This window comes from Manacus vitellinus, unplaced genomic scaffold (assembly GCF_001715985.3).
Source record: "Manacus vitellinus isolate BGI_N305 unplaced genomic scaffold, ASM171598v3 scaffold_20_pilon, whole genome shotgun sequence".
Classification (NCBI taxonomy): Eukaryota; Metazoa; Chordata; class Aves; order Passeriformes; family Pipridae; genus Manacus; species Manacus vitellinus.
This window is the reverse complement of record NW_021939471.1, coordinates 12,413,192-12,431,813: the sequence shown is the minus strand read 5'-3', so window position 1 is coordinate 12,431,813 and position 18,622 is coordinate 12,413,192. Positions and strand designations below refer to the sequence as shown.

The following is an 18,622-nucleotide window of genomic DNA, read 5'->3' as shown; positions in this document are numbered from 1 at the left end:
AAGCGGTCTGAATCAGGCGACTCCTCTCTGCTCCAACTTTCCAGCTCTATAGACATTTCTGACTCGGGAGAGAAGGGCCGGGCAAGTTCCTGATGGTTGTTGTAATAATCATAAACCATGCTGAAGGTAACCTCCTCCACTTCCAGTGAAGTGATAGTTTCTTGCTGCTCCTTCTGAACTGTCCCTTTGAGATCTGGAGTTTCATGTATCCCAGTGGATCTTAAATAATTGGCCAGGGACAAATCAGGTTCCAACTTTGACACTTGAACAGCACTGGGTTCTGGACCTGCAGAAGTATCCTCCCACAGTCCTTCTTCATCTAGGCTATTCTCAGAGGCTTCCTCAGTGGCAGTCCCATTCTTGTCCTTAGAGTCCTTCCTTTGCTCCTTCTGTGCCACAGGCTCATCCATTACTAAACCAAGTATGAGTTGCCCAAAAGAGAAGCCCTTGGTTGCATTTGGTTCCTGTTGTGTGTCCCTGAGCATCTCCTCAGAGGAATCTGTGCTTTCTATCTCACAGGTGAAGCTGCTCATTGCTGTCTCAAAGACCTTGTCTATCCTGGAACCACCATCTTCCTCAGCCTGATGCCCAGCCTGGGGTTTCTTTTCATGTGCAGCTTTTTTCAAGTCCATGATGAAGCTATCACTCTGGAAGTCTGTGGGCTCCATCCGTTCCCCACTCTCCCACACATGTGTTTCCTGAACTTCTCTTTGGAAATCTTCTGTGGACTCCACCAGAAATTCATGAATTTTTTCCTCAAGTGAGTCCTCCTGACAGACACTCACCTCTGACTCATGAATTTCTTCAGCAAGAGGTCCCTCTTCAGCAGATATCATGACACTGCCAAGGTCCCCATTAGGGATTTGCAAATCAGTCCTACTGGTTTCTCTTCGCTGTGCTTCTTCCTGGGCATTGACCTCCTCCTTCTGCATCCTGTAGCTCTGACGAAGTTCCTCACTCAGAGGCATCTCTTCCACAAGTGCAGCATGTTGGTGCATAGAGGAGATCAGCCCAGTTGCTCTTTCCTCCATGCTCTCCACAGCTGTGGGGGTTTGTGCCTGTTCTGTGTACATCGTCTCTGTAGCTAGAAAAGGCTCCACAAGCTTCTTCAGATCATATATGATATCAGTCTTCTCAGTCTCAGGTGGCAACAGCTGCTCTCTGAAATGCCCTTCTTCCAGGTGAACCTCAGTTTCCTCAGTAAAAACCTGACCTGAGTTTTCTATGCCAGGAGGAGTGACGGTTACATCCAAAGAAGAGCTGCCTGTGTCAGACTCCATTCCTTGCAACATTTGATCATCATTGTGCATTTCCCAGTGTGTGGCATCACCATCATCAATTGTTTCTTCTTTACAAAGATGATCATCACCTTCGATGCCCTGTTCAGTATCAACTGATCTCTCTTGTTCCTTGTGCTGTTCCTTCTGCTGCTCTTCTGTACAGGAGTCATAAAAGCCAAATAGCTCCTTTGTGGGTTTGCTTGCAATGTGGTCCTGCAGGTGGGGCACGCTTGGCTCTTCTACAAGAGGCACATCAGGAGTCATTGCCTCCCAGGCAGGGGCATCACTCTCCTCTGTGCAAACATCACTTCCCTCTTGTACCACAGGCGATATAGGAATGAAAAATTGTGAATCCTCACAGTCCTTTGCCAGAGCAGACTGCTCAGAGACATGTGTTTGCCCATGCACTTCCATAAATGGTGACTTCAAGATGTCCCAGGACAGAGTATCTGTATGTGGCATCACCTTGCCTCCTTCAGGTTCCAGCTCCTCTGAAAAGTGACCCGAGTCCTTGGCCACTAGTTCATGCCCTTTTCTGGATATGGTAGGGTGCAGTTCAGTAGTAACAATTCCAAAGCTGTGTTCTTCAGAGACAGCTTTTCCCTTGTGCTGCCTCACCTCAGAAATATCATCTGTATTCCTGACACTTTCTTCTGTATAACCCATTTCTTGCTTTGCATAAACTTCTGTAATATCCAGCACCATTGTTTCCGCCATCTCATTTTCTGTGAAGTGAGGAGTTTTCTCACAGTCTTCCAACTGCTCACCAGGAGATGGAGACAGCCTTTGGGACCAGGGTAGGTGGGCTTCCTCGTCCTTGGGGCATACAATCTGTTCCTCTTCATCCTTCCCAAGTATGCTGAGGCCTTGGGGGTGAACAACGTGGTCCACAGCAGGTTGTTCCTCGGTGCCTCCATCTTTGCTATACAACTGGGGTGCACTGGGCTGGACTGTCAGCTCAGAGGCACTCTGTGCTGTTCCAGCCACGTTTGTGGCCACTAAACAATACTGTCCAGCATCTTTGACAGAGACCCCTTGAATATGTAAGCGGTACATGCCATTCTTGCCTTCTTCAAACCTCAGCCTCTCACTAGCAGAGAGGCTCTGGCCATTCAGGGACCAGACTGCAGCTGGTGGGGGCTGCCCAGACACAGTACACTCCAACATCACGTCCTCTCCTTCATGGCAATGAATGTGTGCTGGGGCTTCTGCTACAAATTGGGGTGGCTCATTTCCCATATCAAATGAAAACTTGAATTTGTGCTTTATGGTGGGAGCAGCCTGCTCTGGAGGGTGTTGTGTGGTGTCCTTAATCTCTGTGCCTTGCTCTGGCGTTGGAGTGGGGGCAGTGATTTTGATCTCCACAGGCAACGACAGCAAGTGTGAGTCTGGAACTGCACTTGGCAGTCCTTTCTCTGCTGCAAAGGCCAGACCAGCTTCTTCCTCCTCCTCCTCCTCCTCATTCACTTTCTCCTCCTTCTCTTTCTCCCTTTCTTCCTCCTCCACCACCTTCTCCTCTTCCTCCTCTTCTTTCTTCCTCTCCTCTTCCTTCTTTGTGTACTCATAGGCTGGCATTCGCTGCCTCACATAGAGTGCAGCTGAGGTGCTGACTGTGCCCAGTGGGTTGAAGATCACGCAGGTGACAGTGCCCCCATGCTGTGGGAGTAGGGATGGAAAGGTCAGTGTAGAGCGGCACTCCGTGGTGTGAACGGCAGTGCCCTTGATGCGCCCCACGGGCTTGGCATTGTTGTACCAAGTGACTGTAGGCTGTGGGCGGCCATGAAAGAGGCAGGAGAAAGTGCATCTTTGCCCCTCAACAGCTTCCTGGGGCTTGACCTCCTGGACAAAGAGGGGTGGGCAGGGCTCCAGAAGCCCACCTGGCATCTGCCATCTCTCTCCCATGGCCTGGGGCCTGGAGTACCGCCTCACGACCTGCACCGTGCGGAGCTCCGAGCCATCCATCTTGGCAGCCACCTTAACTGGGCTGGGCTTCCCATGAGGGCCCTCCTGGGGCATGGACATGAGGGATTCCTGCTTCTTTTTCAGTGCTGCCCTCTTTGCCTCCCGCAGCCTCTGCAGCTTCCAACGGATCTCCTCATCCAGCAGCTCCTCAGCATTAACCACTGTGCCCCTATGCTCCCTACTACGTGCCACCCCTGGGCAGTGAGGCCCCACCAGTGGCAGGCTCTGAAAATGGATGGTTCGTACCCTGACTCGGGCTGGTGAGAGGTTCCCAAGTGACTGCTTGGCCTCCTGCCCCTTGTCAAAGGGCGAGCCAGTGCAGCGGAGCACCACCCGCAGCCGGTCCTCCCGCCGCTGCTGCAGCAGGCACTCCCAGCTCTGCCGCATCCACTTGGCTTTCTCTGTGAAACCCAAGCCCTGCTGCTGCTCCCCACTGCGTGCCACCAGCAGTGAGGCAGTAGACTCAGCTGAGCCCTCGCTGTTAATGGCAAATACCCTGTAGCTGCCAGCATCGTGCTCCCGCACATCCCACAGCTCCAGGCTGGCACGGTGTGTGTGCTCCTCGCTCTCCGTGCGAATCACCTTACGGCAGTCCTGGAGGACGGGCCGGTTGTTGTGAAACCAGGACATGTGGGGTGCCGGGCATGCCACCAGCTTGCACTGGAAGAATGCAGGGTCCCCCTCCAAGACAGACCTACACTTCAGGCCCTGTGTGAAGGTGGGTTTACAGTTCTGGGGGCAAGCCAGCACCGCCGCTGTGCCAGGTCCCTCGAGGTTCACCTTGCTGTGCTGCTCTGCAAGAGAAGGAGACTGGGTTACAACATGTCACGCTCTGTCTACCATCTGATTGTAAAAAAGTAACAATATATTGAAATAAAAAATGGGCATGCAATGGATTTCATCACACACCCAGGAAAAAAAAGTAATTCACTCACCATATTTGTTCGAATAAACGCAACGCCTTGCTCTGTTTTAAAGATTGACACGAAAATCGTTCGTTGTCTGTTCTTTCTTCAGACTGTGGAAATTTCTTCTTGAACAAGCAAAAAGGAATTTCAAAATAACACGTTCTTCTGTGTGTATGTTTTTGCTGCCTGGAAAAGCTGTGTGTCTTTGGGTGGCAAAGAAGAAAATCTTACCTGACTTGCAGACAGTAGAATAAACGCCCTTTCTGACCCCTCTGTTTGCAGATTAAATGTTCAAACAATTGAGAAAAAATATTTTGAAAGATATCTTTTTAAAAAGTAAGTAACATGAAATGAGAAGGCGTTTATTCGAACTAATACAGCCACTAACTTCACAGTGTTATGCACAGGGAAAAAAGCAAGCAACATGAACCACGTATGCTATCTGCAAGCCAGGGTAAGAGATGTATAATGGTGAATTAATGTATGTAAAAAAAAGTGCAAGGAATCAATGGGAATGTGTAGCTTTCACATAATCTAAACAACAAATGCTCTCTAGTATACTTTATCTATCCATCCAGTAGTGTCCATTGAACTGATTAATGTTAGGTTGCTAACTTGTTTAAAAATAATACAAATAAGATTTGTATAACTTCCTTCTGAAGTAAACTATTCCATGCATTCAAAAGGAAATTGAACAAATAAAAGCTCTGTGAACAGCTGCAAAGCATGAAGTAAAAGTTAAGAATATGGCTGCACAATTACAAATTTGAAGTTTTAAATATATTTTAAAACTTAAATAACCTTATAATGCAGGTAACCCTTTGCATATCAACACAAACATGCAACATATTCCAATATGCTTTAAAGTGTCTTTCTTCCCCATCAGACACTTCACATAAGCAGATAAAAGCTTTTCGTAACATTACTAATTACTAGTACTAATTATTCTCATTGGTGATTGTACCTTTCATTTCCATTTCAACCTCTTCCTCTAGCTTCTCATGAACAATTTTTTCAGGAGCTAGAATAAAAAAGACAAAGATTTTTGAGCTATAGTTTCTAAATGTGCCAATCAACACTTTACATAGTAAAAAACATCCAATCTCGTTTCCAAATATACAGAAATTCACACATACGTACACATAAATGCATGCCAAACAATTCAAACACTTCATAAATTTTGAGAACAGAGTAATCAAATATTTTCAAACTTGTTTGCAATGTACATTTTTCTATAAGGTTTGCTTTCTTTTTTGCTGGGTGGGGGAAAGTTTCTAATGCAACATGCCTTTATCATGCCGTAAATCCCTGAAGAAAACATTCAACAATCCACAGACTAATGAGATGCTTTTTGTTCTTTATCATTTCTCAGGGAATGAATGTACTGAAATGCAATGATGCTATGCATGAGGAATTGATACTTAGAAGGAACATGCAGTTGCCAACCTGTCACTTTCAGATGAGTGCTGCACTCGGCTTGTCCTGCAGGATTAACTATTCTGCACTTGTATATACCCTTGTGGTTCTGACCAACTTTCAACAATCTTAAGCTGCACAGAGGCCCATCATGTTTTAAGTGACACAATGCAGATTCCTGAACTATTAGCTGATTGCACAACCAGACTACACAAGGTGTAGGCACACCTTTCATTATACAAAAGAGAAACACATCATCTCCTTCTTTCACAGTAGTTTCTGAAGGCAGAGTTTCAAGAAACTCTGGTGCTTTGGCATCAGTTTCTGTGATGTCTTCACATGGCACAACATCAGGATAGTATACTCTGTTTCTTTGCTTCTCAGTTTCATATGGTCTTTGGGATGTAGATATAAACAAGCTTGAGGTTTTCTTAGAAGATTCTTGCTTAACTTCAGATGCTTTAAACTGACAATCTTTGGCTGCTTTAAAGCTTTTAGTATCTGATTCAAGAATAATTTTTGTTACTGCTTTGGCTTGTGCTTCTTTTGCTAGGTAAGAATAAAGTTAGGAAAAGGATTAGGTCAGATGTTTTGCAGGAATAAAAAATATCCTTATAATTGGGGAGGGGAACCCCAGTAATTAGTATTGAAAGTATGTTGGGTGTATTAGTGCTAAAACAATGCTATTAAACAGGAGTGACTGCACATTTAAGAGCTCTATTCCTGCTAGGCTAATTCTAGGTATCAGTTAAGCCTATGGGACTTTCATGGGACCAAGACGTGTTCCTCAGTGCCTAATACAAGCACATTTTTGCTTTTAATTTAGAGCCTTAATTTGGAAAGTAGCAGCAGAAGATTATGTAAAGCGTTTTGCACAGCTCTAGAGTGAAAAAAGAAATTTCAGTAATTAAGAGCCAAATCAACAGGGTCAATGCCTTTCTCATTATTCATCTTAGTTTTCTGTTCTGTATTCCTTGTAACTCATCAGAAATAGTATCACCTGTCTAGTGTGGTGATAATATATTTTTGAGTCCTTACTAGTGATAGCACTACTAACATCTTACTATGTTGATGTCAGGAAGGGGTGGAAAGAGTCTTAGTGAAAAATAAATACTTATATCTTAAGGAGAGTAAAGGGTAGAAGACAATTCAGTATTGCAGTAATACAATATTTGCACCCATTAATCCTTTCAAGGACATTAATTATATTGCCAACTTTGGAATTAAAACCTTGGATTTATTTGAAACAAGTTGGGAGTTTGCTATGACCAGGTATCTAATTCAACATTGCTTATCTGACGTTCTTATCTTCCTTCAACTCCAGCTTCAGGAATTAACAAAATATAAAAATTCCTACAATTCCTGCTTTACATCTCACTGCATATCATGAAGTATATGAGGAATAAAAAGCCTCAGACATCTGTGACTTGACAGGAAGAGGCACAAAGTTACAATATCAACTTCCCAGTACTGCATATTTCACTTATGAATAGAGTTGTAAATGTGAAGGAAAACCCCCAGATTATTATCAATACAGTTTTCTCAATTAACAATAATAAATGAATAAATAAAGGAAATATGAGTGAGCTCTAGGTAGTTATAATGAAGTTCCAAAAGGTAAGTGATAATGTTAAAAGTCAGATAACCACCTTTGACTGTTAGTATTGCAGAAGTTGTTGTCCCTCCATAGTCATTATAAACAGTACAACTGTACAGTCCTTGATCTGTCAGCTGGGCATTTAGGATTGTGAGCAGAAGAACACTTCCGTTTTGTGATATCTTCAATTTTTCAGACACTTCTACTCTTTTTCCTTCATGGGCCCAAAGAAACTCATAGAAGAATTCATTTTCTAAGGCACATATGAACTGAGCAGTGTCACCACGTTTCACAGTTAGGTCTCTGAGTTGCAAGAGAATCTTTGGAGGGACATCTTTCATTTCCTGAGAGGTGGTCATAGAGATCTTGGTGCTCTGAGATGTTTGAGAAAGGACTGTTGTGTGCATGGCTTTTATTTCTTCAACTGATGTAGCCTTCACGGTCAAACTTTTTGATACACTTTCAAAAACCTGTACACCCAATTCCTGTGATGGTTGTTGCACTGATTTAAATTCTTTTTGATAATTTTCAATGTTCTTCTTTGTGAGAGGAGGAACATGAAGTTCTGATATAGCCTGTGACCGGATAGACTCTTTTACATCTTTCCCAGAACTTTGCCTATCTAGGGCTTGCACTGTGTAATTAAGTAACAAAAATAACAACATTAGTATCTAAAGAAGTTCATTGGACCATGCTCTGAACAAAATCAAACAGCATGGAGAATGAAAATGAATGATCTTCATTTGAAAATTCAGCATGCTGGATGCACTATCTCAACATAGAAATTATCCATTCACATGTATGAATGACAAGTGATGCCTAAGCTAGTCATGCATTTGGTACTCAGTTGATATTTGTCTCTTCTTTCACTAAAGTGGTCCATCTTAGGATTGGAAACTTACTTAAAGGAGGTAATTGTTTTTGTTTTTAAACAAGACAGTGCAAAATACCTCAGTTAATGCTATAAAGATCACTTAATTAGTTTTTTTAAAAATCTGTATGCCTTCATTTAAATTATTCTATTCTTTGACTTCTATTGATATATAAATTTGAAAATTTCCAAATGTTACAGCATAAACAGAAGAAATGAGAGTGACTGGGTTACTGAGGGTAGGTACTACTAATATTAGCTGGGAAAGAAAAGATGTGAAACAAGGAAATAATTAGTAATAGCACAAAAGTGTGGTATAGAACAAACTGAATCCCTTTGAAGTAAAAATGGGGCTTTACCTTCTGCAGTCACTGTAAGTGTAGCTGTACAAGTTGTTTCTCCAGCACTATTTCTTGCCTTGCAAGAGTATTGGCCAGCATGCTCTAAGAAAGCATCTACTATTATCAGTGTAGCTGTGCCTGTAGACTCATCAAAGTGGAAAACTAAGTCTTTTTTTGGCAACATGGGTCGTTGATTATGAAACCATTGGATTTTTGGTTTGGCCCTGCCAGAGACTCTAGCTTGAAATCTGACTGATTCCCCACTGCATACCCTGCAGCTTGAAATAGGCTGGATAAAGGTGGGCCTTTGGCCAATAGACTCCTCCTTAAGTGAAACAGATGAAGAAACATGCCAAGGGGACTCTGATGTAACTTCTTCAACATTTTTAAATCCTGAAAAGAAGCATGCCAACTTTTAATTTCTTACCCTACACTACAATGAATTTTCTCTCTCATTCAAGACTTTTTTTTCTAACTTGCAACTTAACAGCATGAATTATTCTCATTCATCATTTATAAAATCTATTGCAAAAAGAAAACAAAATATTTATGGTTAAATAATATCAAGGACAATATAGAACACCAAATTATCCAGGCAATATTTCTGCTCTAAAACTTTGGTCAGTGTTTCATCAATTTATATGAATGTACAGTTTTTCTTTTCAGTTGCCGCACACCTGCTACACATCTCTATTTAGGACATTTTTCAACAGTTTTCAAGTAACTTATTTTGTACAAAAATTCTTACTAGATTGTCTTCACAGTCAAATCAAAGAATGTGTAAGCAAAGAACTTCCATTAGAAAGAAGGCTTTTACTGTCTTTGGTGCATGACAGATTCTAAGACTGGAGAAAATGAAAAGGGAGGGGAGCATGAAACATTGCAAAATTGTGAAATACATTTTGTTGTTCATTACCTATATTTTGGAGACATAAGTGTATGCTGTGGACATTGTAAATGGTAGCAATTAATTGAGTTAAAAGACAACATGACAGACAACGACTCACATATAATTATCAGTGTATATTAAGATGAGTATTGGAATATAACCTAAACAAGACAACTTCTTTAATTGCACAGTGTACCTTCTAACTTCAAGGTAGCAGTGCTTGTCACTTGGCCTACAGAATTACTAGCCACAAAGGTATAGACTCCTTCATCCTCTGGATAAGCTTCAGCAATCTCCAGCTGGTAAGTGTCTTCAAACTGAGTCATTCTAAAAAAACGTGATGGTTTGATCTCCTTCTCTTTGCTGTACCAGGAGACTTTCAGATCTGCTCAAGCAAAAGAAAGAAAGAAAAATTTACAATATTACACTAGTAAGTAAACACTATTTTTATATTTGTATCTTCCAAAAATCTTAGTCTCAAGTATCTAAGAGATACTTAATCTCAAGTATCTAAGTTTAAATGTGCCTTGTATTACTCTGGTAAAGTATGATGAGTAGAAAATGGCCTATTGTTGCTTTAAGTTTTGCTTTGTGCATTGGAAATATTTGTATGGAAAAACTGATCCTGGTGCTGATACATTACTGAGTAAAAAATAATTCTTCCTTTCTTCTCTAAATGTAAAAATATTGAAATATTTTGCTACTCCTAAAACCAGAGAAACTCTCTTTTTTAAAATGGGATTTTGCTACAATTGCATGATTAAACAGGCTATAAAATTATTAGCTTTAACTAATCAGGTTAAAAAACTAAAAAAGAATATTCTTTTAAGTACAGTACTTTGCCTCTTCTTGGTGCAAATATTATAACTTTTACATGTCATATTTCTCAAGGAAGATCCTATGTTTGCACCTTTACAAAATTCCTATATAACATGTTGTATTACTTGTATAGGTTCATGTAGACTTGAGAAAGAACAGGACTGAAGCAGACTTTAGTCTTGCCTCTCCATTTATCATTATACTACATTATAAATCAAATGTTGTAGCACAAATAGTGGGTTATTATTGTCATCAGAAGAAAGAGTGTTTTCAATAGTCAGTTACACAAAGTGTACCATTAAAAAACCTGTATTTTCAATCATATGTTACCAAACTAATATAAAAGTTTTTCACAAGTCAAGTGAGAGGTATGCAAATCTATTTGGATACAGTATTCATTAAAGGAAATTTTCAATAGGAAAAAATTCTTCACTGAAAGGGTTTTCAAGAATAGGCTGCCCAGGGAAGTGGTAGAGTCATTGGCAGACTGGGTTAATGATTGGACTTAACGATCCTTGAGGTCTTTTCCAACCTAGACGATTCTATGGTTCTATGAAGGAAGACCTAGATGAAAGGATCTTTATATTCCGTGCTGTAAATGCAGCTTCCACATTCACATACAGTTCTTCTAAAAAAAAGTTACACTAGCATGCATTGTGTGAGCCAGTCCAATATATATTTTCTGAGTTGTAGCAGTACTTCTAAAGCAGAATCCTGTTGTAAAGCCTTTTTTTTTTTACATGGAGTTTGTTTCCAAGTGATTGAAATGCAAATCATACATATTTGCATATGCATGTATATTACAAATTTTATGTGGATTTTTATGGAGCTGTCACTCAGGATTATTTTTAAATTTGGAGTTTTGTTTATCTTTAAATAATTGTAAATTCTTTGGGGTTTGAACTGGATCTTATTCTGCAGTTTATTATGTGAATACTTTATTACGAGTTATACTCAAGGCCATTTACTGAAGTGAAGAAAGGTAGTTTTATTTGGCCTTGTGTTAACTTGGAAAAAATATTTTAATTGTAGAATGACATTCTATATAACTAAAACTAGAAAACTTACTTAAGTAAAATCTACACTTAAAGAGACAATGAGCAAACACCCTTTTATGGTAGGAAAAATAAAGCAATCACAGTTTAGTGTTTGCAGAGTGACATGAAATATTTAGGAATATTAGGGTAAAGGTTGAATCACAGTTTCAGTCTGTTTGTTTAGCTAATTGATGTGATGGTGTGTGTCATGGTATGTTCATCATATTCATTTAACAAGGTAATGTTTTTCCACAAAGAAACTCTACATTTTACTCACTGACACAGCTTTCCAACATCAGTTAGCATTTTAAAAACTGAGAAGTTTCCAAAGACAAGTTTTGTGAAAGAAATCTTCTTTTTAGAAATGCTTAGTATGTTTATGATAGCTTAAAACTTCCATGCTTGATGCAGTCTTTGACTTGCTTAACTGAAAGTTAAACTGAAAGTCAGTTACCTTTTGATGTGTGTGTACATCAAACAACTGTACTTCTAGGGGAAGACTGATCCAAGCACATATATTGGTGAATTTTTTTCTGAGTTCAAGATTAAAAATTCTGAGAGATGAAAAGATGTACAGGGTTTAATAAACTCACCTGTCCCTGTAACTCTGCACTGAAAACAAGCAGAATGTCCCTCAGATGTAACAGTATCACGTAGTGGTATTATGACAGCAGGCGGATACACTGGCATTTCTAGCTCAGGAGAAACAACTTCTGGGACTAAAGAAGAAGAAAAAGAAGTAATTTTTAAAGATGAAGAACAGCTATCTCATTTCACAAGCAGTGGTATTTATGAGCATGGGAAACTCACTTTCCACTGAAAGTGAAGCTGAAGTTGTTGCAACTCCATAGTCATTTTTTGCTTCACAGGTGTACACTGCTGCGTCTTCAGGGAAGGTTTCAATCAGCAATAGAGTATATTCTTGGGCATCATGAAGAAATTTGCACTTGAAACCTGGAGAAAGCTGTTGATCATCTTTGTACCAGGAAATTTTGGGCTGGGGTTTGCCAGATATCATAGCACAGAAGCGGGCAGGTTTGCCAGACTCCACGGTAGTTGGCTCTAGCTCCTGAATAATCTGGGGTGGCTCTGGAGCTGAAAATTGGGCGGAAGGAAGGTGGAGAGGAAGGGGAGAAAGAAGAAGAAGGAAAAATCTCATTATTGATATTTATTATTGATTCAAAACTATTTGCTAGGAATTAATTAAAAACAAAACAAAACAAACAGACATACAAAAACCCACCAAAACCACTATTATTCCTAATCAAGTGTGCCCATGAAAATTTGCCCTTTTTCTTGATACGAGGGGGATGATCTAGCAGTAAGTGCCTTAACATAATTAGCTATGTTGGTGCGTTTTCTGGCAAAATATGTCCAAGAATCACTAGGTTGATCTCTCTGGGAAGGCATATTTTTTCATATGAACAAATTAGTTTTATTTAGACTTGAGAAATTTTCTGGTCTAATTAAATATAGTGGGAAAAGAACTGCTATGGTATTTTTATCAGCTAACCAGCTATTTCAGTAGAGTGAGAAACATCCATGTACATGAAGAATTTTATAGTGTTCCAGATGATCTCTTTGCATTTATCTTTTTTTTCAGATTCAGAATTTCTGAGAAGCTATATAGAAATCAGAAAAACACTGGGTAATAAATACAGTCAAAGCATTGGTTATGGGGACACATACCATTCACATAAAGCATAACAGAACTCCTATTCCGTCCTGCAACAAAAGTATATTCTCCAGCGTCAGAGTAAGTGGTTTCAAAGATGCTCATTCGATGAACTCTCCTTTCTGCCACATAACTGTATCTTTCCTCATACTGGAAGTTGATCTCAATACCATCCTTGTACCACTGTGGTTCAATGTCATCTTCATTGACTTCAAATTCAATTTCAGCTCTTTGTCTCTCAATGACCTTTATACAGGTAGAATAAATCATAGAAATAAAGTTTTTTTTACATATGCCACTTTCCATTTTTCTAGAAGAAGGCCCTGACCTTATAATTACAGATTTTTGTGTTAGGACTGCCTAGATATTGTTGCTCATCCCTTGCATTATTTTTTGCTTGACATAGTTATGAAATATTTATTCATCTGTATAGGTCATACCTGAATATCTTTATGAACGGTTCTGATGCGAATGTCACGACCTTCCACTATCAAATTGGCACTGGATGTGTTTCCACCTGCTACTACAGTGTACTGACCAGCATCAGACATTCTTGTGGAAGGAATGATTAGACGATGGACATATTTCTCTCTCTGAATTGTCATCCTAAGGACATTAGAAAAAAAAATAAGCTAATTATATCCTGGGGGAAAATGCATAGCAAAAGTTATTATGGTGTAAAACCAATCATTTACCTGTCACCAATCTGGAGTTCTTGCCCATCCTTCATCCACTGGACTTGAATGTCAGGTTCTGAAACTTCACATTCAAAAATAGCCCTCTTCTTCTCCACCACCTTGATGTCTTTAATATGCTTCCTAAATTCAATGTGACGAGCTAGGGTAGAAAAAAATGTAAAATGAGTGCCTTGATTTTAGTTAAGCCACTAGAAGTCACTAAATATACAAATCAAGAGAGCAAATACCTTCCACATATAAAGTGGCTGATGAAGCTGCTTTTCCAGCAACAAAAGTATATTCTGCAGCATCCCCAAAATGCACATTCCTTATGGAGAGGGAGTGTGTAAGCTTCTTTGTCCGTATCTGGCATTTATCAGTCGATTTTATTTCTACACCATTCTTTAGCCATTTATATGAAATACCTTCATAGTTCACAGTGACTTCAAATGTTATTGTATCTTTCTCTTCAGCATTGATGTCTTGTAGCATGGAGGTAATTAGGATGGCTAAAAGAAAAGAAATTGAAATGAATTGGGTTTTCCCTCATGCTGTTTTGTTTTATTTTATTTTAAATGCATGTTAACAGGATCAGAGATGTTTCAACTTCTTTAAGACAATGTTGGTAATATTAAAAGGTAGGCTTTTTGTCCAGAATCAATACTACAATTAAATCTCCTACAACTACTGAATTACATAGGAACCCAAATTCTATCTCCTGTGGTGACTTGGAGTTTAGGCATGTTTGCCTAAACAGAAGAATAGGGTCTGACTTTCAAGTTCACTGCTCCTAGATCTTTTTTAATAATGCAGTTGAGGCTGTTCAGTGTTATTTCAAAATACCGCTACAACAGTGCTGGTTTTGTCTCAGTTGCACTATTTCCATGTGTTAACACAAATTCTATTATTGGTAACTGTAAAATATTCTGGTAAATTAATTTTTACATACGTTTTACAGTCAGGGTTGCACTGACTCTATCATTGCCACAGACAAATGTGTATTCTGCAGAATCTTCACTGCTTGTGTTCATGATATTGAGCTGATGGAGTTTCCCCTGGACCACTATTTTGAACTTTTCACTCATTTCAATCTCCACACCATTTTTCAACCAGACAGCAGGCACATTGAAATGAGAAACTTCACATTCAAAAGAGGCGGTTTTGGTCTCAGGGATTTCAATGTTTTTCATGGTCTTTGTGATGTGTATGGCTAAGAGGGGAAGGAAAAAGAAAAAAGAAAGAAATTTTTTAAAGTCAGTATGCAAAAAAAACAAGGGTATCAGGCTCTGAAGTGTCAGATCAAGTTGTTTAATATGATTTGGTATAACAATTCATATAATTGCTTTCTTACAAACTTACAATACTTACTTTCCACAAACAGTTTTGCTTTACACTCCATTTGCCCAACAAGAGCTGTGTATTCCCCAGCATCGTCAGGAGATATGTTGTGCAGCATAAGTTTATGAACTTTCCTTTGAGAGATCATCTTGTATTTATCACTTTGTTTAAGCTCAATATTTTTGTGGAACCACCGGACTGGTATAGTATCATGGGATACACTCAGTTCAAATGAGACAACAGCATTTTCCAAAGCAGTCACATCCTTTGGCTTTTTGATGATCTTTACAGCTTGAGGAAAAAAGTTAGCAAGATTCAGCAATGTATATGATGTGAATTTCAAACCACACATTACAGCAAATATTCAAATCACTTTGACTTACTTTCTACATGAAGTCTGGCATTTGCTCCTATTTTTCCAAGTTTAAAGCTATAAACAGACTCATCAGTCACCACACAGTGTTTGATTCTCAGTGTGTGAACAGTTCCTTTCACTGTAATTTCATATTTGTCATTTGATTCAAGTTCAACACCATTTTTAATCCATATAGCTCCTTTAACATCAGGGTGGGTCAGTTCTACACTGAAAACTGCCTCCTGTGATTCTGTCACAGTCAGGTTCTTCAGTGTTTTCTTTATCTTAACAGCTAGGAAAATAAAGGAAAAAAAAATCAAAAAACCACAAATTGACAGAACAGATCAAAATTAAAAACCATAGTAAATATAATAACCTTAATGAAATTGAATCATGGTGTTTCATGTTATGCATTAATTGATTTATACAGGTTCCAGTAAAGTGGTGAGCTTGGAACTCAACAAGGGACCTTTACTTATAGGATCCATGAGAGATGTTTGGTTTGAGATTCTTTATGTTTTGGAGTGGTTTTTTGTTGGTCTGGTTAGTTTTGGTTTTGTTTTATTTGATTTGTTTTATTTTGCCTGATCCAAGACACAGTGAGTGATGCTGGACTGAGTCTTAAAGACATCAGTTATAAAAATACTGACCTTCGACCTTCAGTTTGGCAGATGTCTTTGAGCTTGCTATTTCATAGCTATATTCACCCATATCATCCAGTTTTGTCACAGGGATAGTAAGCCTTCTCTTAACTCCATCAGATTGAGCACGGTACTGATCTGTCATAGCTAATGGTCTACCATTTTTTAGCCACTGGCCTTCTGACTCAGGATTTGCCACCTCACATTCAAAAACAGCTGTCTGGGACTCAGCCACAGTCAGGTCACTGAGAGGCTTTGAAATGGCACCACCTGTTGGGAAGAAAAGGCACATGGTTTTGTCATGTTGCTGTTCAGCTTTCCCCCATACAAAAATGAAAAGTAGATGCTGGAATTCTTTGCCCTAATTTACAGCATGCCCATAGACATTATGAACTTGTGAAATATCAAGAATAGAGTATGACCTGAAAATTACTAAGAGATGTTTCTTAATTCCATCCTAGTTACTCTCACTTATTTTTACTATCAGCACAGGTATACTTAGCACTCAAGACAAAAACCCTCTGTTTTACAGTAGTTACATCAAAAGCATACTACAGCATTCCTTACTATGGCTCTGATCATTTACTTAAAAGTTTTGAGAATTTAAATTATACCAATAAGAAAAGAGGAAGGGCAAGGAGAATGCAAAAAAAAAAAAAAAAAGAAAAATAAATTAAAGGCAAAAACCCCAGCAGAAACAGAACAATTGCTACAAGTACAAAATACAGTACTCTGGGCATTTTTTAAATCACAGTGAAATAAAAACTTTGGATTTTAACTCTACTAACCTGCTACTATAAGCTTCCCAGATGTTTTCTTCTCTCCAGCATAAAATACATATTCTCCTTCATCATCTTTCATCATCTTCACCACTGTCAACTTATGTATTTTGCCATGTGCTTCTATTTTATACTTAGGACCAGCCTTTATCTGTTGGCCTTTGAAATGCCAAATTACATCAATTCCTGAATGGGAGAGCTCTACCTCAAAGGACACATTCTGTGTTTCAGTGCAGGTGATGTCACGAAGACCTCTAATAATCTCAATTTCTATAAAAAGAATAAATTATAAATATATTAGTTGTTTCCACGGTTTGGTATTTAAGGAAATTATTTCACCAAGAACTGTGCTTCTTAAAGGACACCTACGTTCAACTGTGACATTGCAACTTGTTTCAACTTTGCCAACCATTAGCTTATAATGTCCTTCGTCTGATGCATAGGTTCTGGTAAGCACTAGCCTCTGTTTATTGCCTTTGCATACAGCTTGTACACGGTCATCAGGCTTTATCTGGTTATCATTTAGGTACCACTTGGAAGAAGACACATCAGGTGCTGAAACTTTGCATTCGAGGATAGCTTTTGTTCCTTCAACAACGTGAACATCTTTTAGAGGCACCACTATTTCCACACCTGTCAAGTCACAAAAATATTCATAATGAAAAAAATATGCCTTTAAAAATAATCCTAAAAGAGACAAAAATCAAACGCACCTTCAAAATGATGATAGTGACTTACTGTACACTGTGATCTGTCCAGTGGTTGACAGTTCAAGATCAGGAACACTGAAAGAGTAAGCTCCACTATCTTCCTTTGTTGCATCTTCTATGAGCAACATATGTGACTGTTTATCCAATACAATGTGAATACGATCACTTGATTGAATTTCTTGGCCATCTTTCATCCAGACACCTTCTGCATTTTCTAGGGAGACTTTAACTTCAAGTTGCACAATATCTCCCTCACAGACTTTTTGATCAGTAAGTCCCTGAAGAATAACCATGGCACGAGCTGTGGAATTAAATGAAGTTAATTAATACTTATAAGAGGTAAGGAGAACATTGAATATTAAAGCATTATGGGATACAATAATATGGCTATAATACATACTATAATGTTGAAATTCTGTAATATATAAACAATATAATTATTAGAAATGCTTACGCTTCATCTTCAGTTTGCATTGAGTCCTTTTTCCACCAACGACAAAGCTATACTCTCCTTGATCATCTTTATTAACATCCTTAATAGTGAGGATTTGACGACCACGGCGGGATGCAATCACATATTTAAGATTAGAAGTGAGTTCAACATCGCCATGATACCATTTCCCCTCCACGTCTTCTGGGGAAACCTCACATTCAAGTTCACCTGACAAGGATTCTGGTACTTCAATATCCTCAAGTTCTTTGATAAACTCCACGGCAGCACCTACAGGCAAAAGTAATTACATTTGTGAATAAGCTTGATGATATACTCCTGAGGAAAACATTTCTTACTAAACGAGCCTAAGGAAATATATATATAGTGTAACCATTTTACATAAATATATCTCCAAATCAGTCTGGATTCCAAAAATATGAAAGCAGCTCAACATTTCATAGGGCATTGGACATCTGTTTAAATTGCTTTCTTTCTTTCTGAAGCTGATTTCACTTTAGCAGTATTGCATGGTACTGAGCTGCAAGCTTCTTACCTTCAACAGTAAGCTTCGCAGTAGTTTTTATGGATTCGTCTTCTACCAGTGCACAGCTGTACTCATCAGCATCATTCATATCAATTGTTAGTACAGAAAGAAAGTGAGCCTTTCTGTCTGAGTGCATTCTGTACTTGTCTCCAGAGTGAATCTCAATTCCATCCTTAAACCATTTCACTTTGACAAAGGGTTCTGATGTCTCACACTCAAAAGTTGCCATGGAGTCCCTTGATTTAGCAACAACATCTTGTAACTTCTGGGTGAAGCTGATTAACTGTTTGGCTGCAAAATAATATGTAATGAATCAACATTGCACTGGCCATACAGACTTAACACACTAT

General features: G+C 39.0%; 1 protein-coding gene across 1 annotated transcript in view; it reads right to left on the bottom strand.

Moving 5' to 3' along the window:
* Positions 1-18,622, bottom strand: part of TTN (titin) — a 241,352-nt gene that overhangs the window by 196,190 nt on the left and 26,540 nt on the right. Inside the window, exons 27-43 of the mRNA XM_018071672.2 lie at positions 18,282-18,563; positions 17,750-18,016; positions 17,324-17,596; positions 16,955-17,218; positions 16,595-16,855; positions 15,816-16,076; positions 15,194-15,457; positions 14,841-15,101; positions 14,422-14,682; positions 13,721-13,981; positions 13,491-13,632; positions 13,236-13,401; positions 12,810-13,041; positions 11,931-12,215; positions 11,714-11,839; positions 9,461-9,649; positions 5,115-5,171 (exon numbers count right to left, since the gene is read on the bottom strand). Of these exons, the coding sequence (XP_017927161.2) occupies positions 5,115-5,171; positions 9,461-9,649; positions 11,714-11,839; positions 11,931-12,215; positions 12,810-13,041; positions 13,236-13,401; positions 13,491-13,632; positions 13,721-13,981; positions 14,422-14,682; positions 14,841-15,101; positions 15,194-15,457; positions 15,816-16,076; positions 16,595-16,855; positions 16,955-17,218; positions 17,324-17,596; positions 17,750-18,016; positions 18,282-18,563 (3,852 nt within the window). The remainder of the gene's footprint in view (positions 1-5,114; positions 5,172-9,460; positions 9,650-11,713; positions 11,840-11,930; positions 12,216-12,809; positions 13,042-13,235; positions 13,402-13,490; positions 13,633-13,720; positions 13,982-14,421; positions 14,683-14,840; positions 15,102-15,193; positions 15,458-15,815; positions 16,077-16,594; positions 16,856-16,954; positions 17,219-17,323; positions 17,597-17,749; positions 18,017-18,281; positions 18,564-18,622) is intronic.